The 10,297-nt window shown below is 39.2% G+C and overlaps 1 protein-coding gene across 1 annotated transcript in view; it reads left to right on the forward strand.

The window, feature by feature from the left end:
* The window catches only part of TPH2 (tryptophan hydroxylase 2), a 76,187-nt gene extending 66,243 nt beyond the window's left edge, over positions 1-9,944 (forward strand). The window contains exons 9-11 of the mRNA XM_054016192.1: positions 318-413; positions 9,341-9,474; positions 9,567-9,944. Coding sequence (XP_053872167.1) covers positions 318-413; positions 9,341-9,474; positions 9,567-9,741 — 405 coding nt within the window. The 3' untranslated portion in view covers positions 9,742-9,944. The remainder of the gene's footprint in view (positions 1-317; positions 414-9,340; positions 9,475-9,566) is intronic.
* Positions 9,945-10,297: the final 353 nt, after the last annotated feature.

Below are 10,297 nucleotides of genomic sequence, written 5' to 3' on the forward strand. Positions count from 1 at the left end.
CCCACTCAGCGCTAATCTGTATCTTTAGGCACTTATATACCTTTAAAATCTGGCCCTCGGTGACTATGGGAAACCAGAAAAAAAGCAAAATCTTGCTGTTTTTTCCCTGTGTGTGCTATTTTTTTATACAGCTCTACTTTACTGCTAACATGACATTTAAAGTACGTAACAGTAGGTATCTTTGATCTGAAATTATTTAAAAAACATGAAAATCTGAGGAAATGGGGCTCTCAAGTGAAAATGGTACTGATTGGTGCTATTAAAGTGCTTGTCTACAGCTTCGCTATGTATATCTGTGTATGTATCTATTTTCACAGTGCTATTTTTTTACTATCGAATTTGGCCTTTGCAAGCAAGAGGGACAGCTACGTGCTTACGGGGCAGGACTCCTGTCTTCTATTGGCGAATTAAAGGTATGTGAGTGAATGTACCCTGCAGGCTGAAATACGTTTTTTAGAATGGTGGAAAATTATTAACGAAGTGTGAATATTTTTACTTTAAAAAAACTGTCAGGTATTTTTAGATTGAAGGTTTACTCTCAAAATTCAGCAGGCATTTGGCATGTGAAACAAGTTGATAAGGACTGATGTGCTAGAACCGACAGAAGTTGCAAAGCACTTTTTTGTTGTTGCTTGTTTGCTTGCTTGCTTTAAAAGTTTTGGTAACCAATGAGACATATGAATTTACTGCTAGTGAAGACATATTAATCCCTTTCTATTTACTGAGTAGGAGATTTCTTACATCACAACTTCTGGGACCCTTAAGTAAAAAAACACATTTATTTGAATATGTAAAAAAAATTGTTGGCATAATATGGCAATATAAGGCCAAATCCTGCTTGCCTTATTTAAGTGAGTAATCCTGTGTACTGCAGTGGGGTTACTCCTCTGGGTAAAGTCAGTAGTGTTCAGACCACAATCTAGAAATAGTAAGGCCCTGATTTAGGAAAACATTTAAGCATGTGCTTATATCCCTCCTTGTTCAGGAAACCATGTAAGCACATGCTTAAATGACCTTCCTGAATAGGGCCCCAATCCAACAGAAACAAAGGTATTTAAATTTACATATTGTGAGTAGTTCCATTGAAGTGAATTGGACTCTGTGTAAATTTAAGCATGTGGGTTCAATAAGTATTCACAGGATCACAGCAGAGCTGGTCAAAATTGTTGAAATTAAAAAAAAAAAAAAAAAACAGGACAAATTTGCAAAATATTTGCAACATTGTTTTACTGTGTTTTCAACCAGCTCTAGTCAGGCACGGCCGTGCTCTTCTGTACTGGGGTCTAGAAATGCTATTAGTGCTTTTATTAATAACTCGGTCTCTCTACTTTTTCGCCTATTCTGTATATTTAAATGTCCTATCTGGAACTAGTTAGACTCATTACGTCCCTTATGTGAATAAGATGATGATGAGCAGTAAAAAAAAAAAAATATATGAAAAAAGGGATAAGGAAAAAAATATTGATACTTTTATCATTGTTCTGAATACAATACAGGCTTTCAGTACAATGGCAATTTTACTCCTCACTGTATCAGAATAGTAGTTTTTACAGGGTTAAGGCTCAATCTATTAAAGTGCAGAGCACCTATGTTTCCCGTCCCTTTGGTCCAACACCTTGAGAATTGAGTCCTAAAAATCTACACAAGGTCCCATGGAAAAGCAGGCCCTTACTTTAAAATAACAGTCACTTATCACATGATTTGCAAATATAAGCACATATGTGCAACCATGTGATTAGTCAAGAACATCATAAACCTTATGCTGTCCATAAATGAACAGATTATTCTTATCAAATAAACTGAAATGCATATTTCATCACAAAACAATGATCTTAACTCTGACCCCAAATAAGTATTATTTGTTCAGCAGTAATCTCAAAATATGAACGCTCAACCCTCTCCAAAGCAACAATAAAAATGATGTATATGCATATATTTGACATCTATTGATCAACTTCAAAGGTTAGTCTGTATGCTGTAATAATTTTGCCATAAATCAAATGCTTTTCCTATTATGCTGCATATGCAACAATATTTATATACCTCTAGCAATAGCAGAGGGGGACTAATTTGCAGTATGAGTCAAGTCACCAGGATTTGGCCTTTGTAAGGTGACTTGATGGCACTCATTCCACAGAACATGTAAACATGAATTATTGTACAATCAATACACCGCCTATTGTGGCCTTATTATGCAATGTTATCACTTCCAGCTGATTGGATCCATTCACTGCTCAACCCATCAGGCCCTCTTATTTCACCATGTACGTCAGTTTGGTTCCAGGGTTACATAACTTAATGTTATGTCAATGAACATTTTATTAACTTGATTTATTAATGAACATTGTATAAGAGAAAAAATGGGGAACTTTTCTTTGAATAATTAAACTGTAAAAGTATTACATAAAATAAGTGCAGGAGCACAGCTCTGCAATGATACCTCTTATCAGAAAAGGATAAATGGATAATATTTTCAAAAGTGCCTAAGGGCCAGATTTGCAAACATATTTAGAATTATAGAATCAGAGAAATGTACGACTGGAAGAAACTTCGAGAAGTCATCAAGTCCAACCTCTGCGCTGAAGCAGAACCAAGTAAATGTAGACCATCCCTGACAGGTGTTCTTAAAAACCTCTAATGATGGGAATTCCACAACATCCCTTGGAAGACTATTCCAGAGCTTAACTACCTTTATAAGGAAAATTTTTCCTAATTTCTAAATTTCTTGCTGCAGATTAAGCTCATTACTTCCTGTCCTACCTCGAGTGGACATGAAGAACAATAGCTCACTGTACTATTTATAACACTCCTTCACATATTTGAAGACTGTTATCAGTCTTCTTTTCTCAAGATTAAACATGCTCAGGTTTTTTTTAACCTTTCTGTATATATCAGGTTGGCTAAACCTTTTATCAATTTTTGTTGCTGTCCTCTGGACTGCATCAGATTTGTCCACATCTTTCCTTAAGTGTGATGTCCAGAACTGGACACAGTACTCCAGCTGATGCTTCACCCCTGCCAAGTAGAATGGGACAGTTACCTCCCATGTCATATATATGGACACTCCTGTTAATACACCCCAAAATAATATTAGCCTGTTTTGCAAGTGCCTCACATTGCTGACTCATATGCAATTTGAGATCCAACTCCCAGATCACTTTTAGCAGTTCTACCGACTAGTCAGTTATTGCCCATTTTGTTGTTGTGCATTTGATTTTTCCTTCCTAAATTAAGTACTTTGTGCTTGTCTTTATTGAATTACATCTTCTTGATTTCAAACCAATTCTCCAGTTTGTCAATGGCATTTTGAGTTCTAATCCTGTCCTCCAAAGTGCTTTCAACCTCTCCCAGCTTGGTGTCATCTCCAAATTTATAAGCATACTCTCCACTCCATTATCCAAGTCATTAATGAAAATATTGAATAGTATAGGCTGCAGGACTCAATCCTGCAGGACCCTCCTAGATATGCCCTCCCACTTTGACAGCAAACCCTTGATATCTACTCTTGGAGTATGGTCTTTCAACCAGTTTTGAACCCACTTTATAATAATTTCATCTAGACCACATTTCCCTAGTTTGCTTGTGAGAATGTCATGAGGCACTGTGTCAAAAGTCTTACTAAAATCAAGATATATCACATCTACTGCCTTCCCCCATCTTCTAGGCCAGTGTCCTTTTCAAAGAAGGAAATTAAATTGGTTTGGCATTATTCTTGACAAATCCATGCTCATTATTCTTTATAACTCTATTATCTTCTAGGTGCTTACAAATTGATTTAGGTGTCTAAAGATACAGATAGGCACCTAGTGGGATTTTCAGAAGTGCCTAAGTGAGTTAGGTATGTAAATACCCCTATCAATGGGAGTTAGGCACCCTACCCTCCTTTGGTGCTTTTGATACTCCCAGTAGGTGCTTCTCTGTATTGTTAGGCACCTAAATACCGTTGTAAATCTGGCCTATAGGCATGTTTGAAAATAGGTCTTAGTCACCTATGTCACTTAAGTGTTTTTGAAAATCATATCCACTACCTCATTCCCAGTTATATCACCAAATTGCTTCAGCGCTGACATCCCTCTCAGCTATGGCACACCTATATACAAATAAATCTAGATCTCAAGTATATTTCTGAATAGTAAATATACATATTTAATGGTCTTGTTTGTAAGTATTTAAAAAGCTGGAAAAGTGTCAGGCAACACAAACTGTGAATAGTGAATTTGCTGGGTAATATTTTGGCATATATTCAAACTCAACCAAACCTCATTATCTCTCTTTTTCTGTCTGACATGGCTCTTCTCTAGAAAATTGGTCAATGGCTTCAGCAGTGAGAAACTAAAAATCAGGGGAATGTAGGTACAAAGCAGCTTTTTTCCCCCAAAGATTTTTTTCAATATTTAGAACTAGTCTGAATATCAGACACAACAAAATGCAGAAAAAAATGTGTGCTACAGGTGAAAAAAATGCATTAAGCAGAAAATACAGAAAGCTCACACATGCAGACACACACAAAGGAGAAAGAGATGATTAAAACCTAAAACCAGTGTGGGAAAGGAACCAAAATTGTGAGTAGTTATAAAATGTTCAGCCCTAATAAAGTCAGGTTAACTCTAGATAAAGCTATTACACAATATACATTTGTGGTTTAGAAATCAGACTGAATACACAATTCAGTAAACACACTATTTCTATGAAGTAGTTATGATTCTAAAAAAGGCAGATCAAATGTGTTTAAAAATATGTTGTCCATTCATTTAATATGATATTCTTGAGCCTTTTCATTAAGGGTCTGAATCAAAGAACTCTGATATCAGTGGAAGTCTTCCCATTGTCTTCATTGGACTGTACACCTAGTCTACTGTGCCACATTGCTGTATCTAATGGAGAATCAGATTTCCAGTCCTGTAGTATGATACCTTTTTCAGTCAAAGATGCTCACAATAAAACATCTGATTATGAATAGATAAAACTAGTATGTCCCTGATTGTAACCTAAAAACTAAGAGCAGTGGATTTGACTACAACACTTTTTTTGTTGAGGGTGGAGATAATGGCTAAAAGAACACCTGGATGCCCAGTACACATTTTACTACCTCTTACCACTACAGCGTTTTTCTATTTGTCTAAACAATATATAAAATTCTATTGGTATCATAAAAAGTTCTGGGAACATCAGCACACAATTTGGAAATGGCCCATTTGCAGATCAGCAGAAAAACATTTAGGAGCATGTTTTTCCTGGACTCTCTCATGTTCCCCCACAGAATAACAAGGCAATAAAATCAAAATAGGGATGCGGATAATTTCTTCTCACCCAACGGTCTGATTCTTGCCCACAGAGAGTACAGCATTTATAACCCATCTCAAGTTTCTCCTCTTGCTATTGGAAGGTTTTTTGCCTGTGTTTTTGTAAACCTTAATAAGTGTGTGTTAAATGATTACAACCAAGTCTTTACACTCAAATGAGCAAGCATACAACAAAACTCTTTTTTAATATGGCAATGATAGGTTGTCTCTCCCATCATTTGCTAGCAGGGCTGGAAATGCTGTGGAGGTATTATGCTTGTTCCGAGCAAAAAGGAGCATATCCTATCACTCTTGAGCAGCCCTGTTGTCAAATACTGCTACCTTTCATAGGTATCAGCAAGGATTGAACTTGGAACCCATTGCTCCATAAAATACCAACTCTCCCAGCTTGAGCTAGTGGAAAGTCCTCATTGACTGTACTAGAGCAACAGTTTATTTCCTGGGTGAATAAGCCTCTAGAGGTGGCTGCTACCACAAGCCCTTGAGATGGTGTGTCATTTCATTCAACTGCAGGCTGTGGTATACATACACATTAGCAGTTACATTCCATAAAGACAGATAAAGGAAGAGGATAAGGGTAGGGAAATATGTACTAGATACTTACACATCTTGGTTGACTGAAAACATATGGGCAAACAACATATGCAAAGCAAATGGTGGGTAGCCAATATAACTGCACATGTTGTGGGTTTTTTTTTTTACTGCTTACAACATTACATAAATAGCTAATGTCCATAAAGAAACCAGGATGTGACATTCTGATTACACCTCCAAATAAAATGGTCCGGACTCACCAATTTAATAGTTTTTCTGCTCTGAGATGCTGCACTCACTACCGAGCACATCCCTGAGCACTCCCTACAGAGCGTTCGCTGAGTGCATGAGCATACAGAACATTCCCTACAGAGCAAGCAGACTTTGACATTCATAGCACTAGGCTCCACCTGAAAAATTAACCAGATGTCCCACAACCTTTCTGATGTTCTTGTTGTTCCACTTTGCTTTAAGACAGCATAGGGAGGGGCCCAGGAGGTCTGGCTGTGGGCTCTCTGTCAAGCTCTGCCACTGCCAATTTCAGAATTTGTGTACTCCATTGTTCATAGTGCATTTTATGGGTACATTGCTTCAGAATTAAAAAATGTAGGGCCAAATCCACAAAAGGACTTTGGTGGCTAACTGCCACTTTAGGTGCCTAACTCCAACATTTAGGAACCACTGAGATCCTCAAAACCCTAACTCAGCTGCTGCCTAACCCTACAGGTACCTAAAGTCCCTTGATGATTATATTGCCACTGTAAAATTACCCTAAGCACCCATGTTTGGTATGCACACAGTTGCCTCAGTCTTGACCTTGCCCCAGAGCTCAGTGCCTTTCACATGTCTAAACCCCAAATTAGATGTTGCCCCACCTATATTGCCTGTCAGACCCAATGTAGTAGGTGTGCTCAGAGCATGCCTAACTCCACACAAAACATCTGGGAAGAGAAGGAAAAGAAGAAAGCAGCCTCCTTCATAACAGTTATCCCAGTGGTTAGAGCACTCAGCTGGGACATGGGAGACCCTATTTCAATTACCCCATCTGCCTGGTAAGGAGAAGGGATTTGAACATGGGTTTTCTCTTGCTCAGGTAAGTGCCCTAACTACAGGACTAGAGTCATTCTCGCTTGCTCTTTGGCCCAATGAATACAGAAATACAGAGCAGCTCAGCTTCACCAGGAAAGACTGTGAAAGACCCACACCAGAATCTCCCAGTGCTTAAGACACTCACTTGCAAGTGGGTGACTTATCTACAGATCCCAGCTCCCCATCCCCTGAACCTGGGCCACCTGCATCCTGGGTGAGTGTCTTAACCATGGGGCTATAGGCTGCCACGGCCATTTTGTGTGTAGTTAGGCATGTCCCGCTGCAGGAAAATGGCTTAGGTGCCTGGTTCCAGGAGAGAGTTCACGGCTGTGAGACCCAGCTGAAAACAGGTGCCTCACTCAAGCCTGGATTTAGGCACCAAACTCCCTGAGAGGGGCAGGGCTTAGGACCCACCCCTCTTCTCGGCAGCTGCATCTGCTATTGGCTAGCTTAGCCAGCTCCCCACCTAGTGCTCTGGCTTTTGTGTATTCCATTCTTAGGCACCTCTCTCTCCTCATGGCTTGTATAAGAAGCCTAGGCACCTAACTAATGGGTTGTGGATTCCACTGGCTGGCAAAGTTCCTAAAAGTTAGACACTGCAACACCGAGCATTGCAGTGTCTAAAGTCCCTTTATGGATTTAGCCCTGGTCTACACTGGGGCTAGGGGAGATTGATCTAAGTTACGCAACTTCAGCTACGTGAATAACGTAGCTGAAGTTGACGTACTTAGATCGACTTACCGTGGATTCTTCACCGCAGTGAGTCGACTGCTGCCGCTCCCCCATCGACTCTGCCTGCGCCTCTCACCAAGCTGGAGTACAGGAGTCGACAGGAGAGTGCTCGGGGATCGATTTATCACGTCTATATCCCCTCTAGATCGATTGCTGCCCGCCAATACGGCCAGTAGTGAAGACATACCCTTAGATAATTGTGGCACCAAAAGAAAATGTGACAAACCTGCTGGTACAATTGCTAATGACACTTTAAAGGCAGAGGGTATCCAAAGGGATCTGCAAGGGAGGTATGGGGATTCAGTGGCGGGTCCCGGAGCGAGTGAAGGACCCACCACTGAATTGCTGCCAAAAACTCTCGTGGGGGGCACTGAAAACTCTTGTGGGGGCCCCTGTGGGGTCCTGGGCCTGGGGCAAATTACCCCACTTGCCCCCCCCTCTGGGCGGCCCTGGGTGCAGGAAGGGTTCAGACTATTCAAGGAATGTCAAATGGTATTGGAATGCAGTTATCAACATGGTCCTTTTTATAGGTTTATGTTGTATTTAAATTTATGGCTATCCATAAATATTCATGCACATATTCTACCTGAATAATTGAATTAGCATGTGCTTAGTGTTGTGATAGTTTAAAAAAAAAAAAGAGGAACCTTTGTACTCAGTAGACCTGTTCCCTGTGTGTAATTTATCTGTCTAAGGTTTATGAATAACACCTTTCAATGCAGATAGATAGATCAAGGACTTGCACTACTGAAAACAAATGCACTTGCCTTCATTTCTGGTACCTCAATGCAGAGCACTGAGAATAAATATACTTGTCCTTAGTCCTTTAAGGTATAAGACAGATACAGGAGCTAGCAGAGGTATTGTAAATAAAAAGTGAAGGAGTGGAAAGTGAACTGCCTCAAAATTTTGCAATAGCTAGTTCTCAGCATTGAAATCCAGAGTCTTTGTTCCTAGTGGCCATGTGCCAATCATGTGAGGAGGAACACTGCTCTAATAGCTATTCTCCAAGTAATCACACTTGTTTTCCTTGTCTTTCTAATGTCTGTTTGGTACATAAATATGCCTGTTTCTTCTTGTTTCCATGCAATATTTATTTGGTGCATTATTGCTCAAGTGTACTTGGTAGAAAGGTAATGTATTTCATCAGTACACACTAAGTGAACATTATGTAATGGTCTTCAGATATATAGTTCCAGTCCTAAACTCATTGTAATGAAAATGGCATGCATATATGGCCTGAAAATGGATGGCACAGATTATGTGAATGACTTAGTCAGACTCTATTTACCTGCAGATGTAATGATCAGTTCTGCCATTTAAGAGAGATTTTTGGGATACAGATGAGTATAGTTGTTTAGGTTATTTTTCTGGAATACATATTTTATTACTTTTTCCTCTTCCAGCTGAAGATTGTCATTTCTATACCTATGGGGTAGATACATATCTGAACTGCCCTTGATTATTTAAAGTAATAACTTTGGGTGGAAAAAAAGACAGTAGCTAATTGAATTATTTTGTTCATGATGAAAGATCCATTGTGTGTAAAACACGAGAGATTAGCTATTGACTGGGAGTGTACAATAACCGTGATATAAAAGCTGGGTGTATACAGAAAACACTGCTTAGGCATTCAGGGGTCTCATAACACAGTTTAACAGATTGTGTGGTGTATTTTGCAGCATGCTTTGTCTGACAAGGCCAGTGTGAGAACATTTGATCCAAAGACTACTTGCTTGCAAGAATGCCTTATCACCACATTTCAGGAAGCTTACTTTGTCTCAGAAAGTTTTGACGAAGCCAAAGAAAAGATGAGGTAAATTATTTCCCTTGACTCTTAAAAACGAAATCTTATTTTCCCTTCTCTGGATATGGCAGAAATAGGTGTTAATTTTCTTTTTCTTTCAGGGACTTTGCAAAATCAATCAATCGTCCCTTTTCAGTGTATTTCAACCCATACACGCAAAGCATTGAAATTCTGAAAGACACCAGAAGTATAGAAAACGTTGTCCAGGACCTTCGGAGTGATCTGAACACGGTGTGTGATGCTTTAAGCAAAATGAACAGATATTTGGGCATTTAATGTCCACTGCTTCTTCTATGGCTATGCTATCAACATCATGTGCTCACAGTTTTAGAGCCATCCATCTTCCCTCTGCAGCTTGGTCAGTGACTTGCATCATTGTGTAGCTCTAATTGTAACTTGCAGACGAAACAAGGCGATGCTAACGTGAAAACTCAACATGAAATGTGGTGGCATATAACCAGCAATTCCATAAGAGAATGTCATGTACAAATACACTATTAAAAGCTTACCTGGCAATGATTTTGTTTACTTAAAGAGACTGTTAACTTAAAAGCAACATATAAGAAATGGCTCATGATTTCATTAGGAGTCTAAACACACAGATTCGTTTTTACAACCTCTTGTCCGCGTTAGACTCTGAAAAAACATTTTCCACCTTTTCTTTTTCCCTTGGATGGATCCATATTTCTCTCTCTACTGGTGAGGACAACTTTTCCTTTTATGCCTCTGTAGTTGAGTGTCTCCTGTGTCTGAACAATAGAATTTATATAATACTGAGAAGGGAGGGAAGGACATACATTGTTGTTAAAAGAGCTTTTGAGTTGTATTACCT

This window comes from Malaclemys terrapin, chromosome 1, assembly GCF_027887155.1.
Source record: "Malaclemys terrapin pileata isolate rMalTer1 chromosome 1, rMalTer1.hap1, whole genome shotgun sequence".
NCBI lineage: Eukaryota > Metazoa > Chordata > Testudines > Emydidae > Malaclemys > Malaclemys terrapin.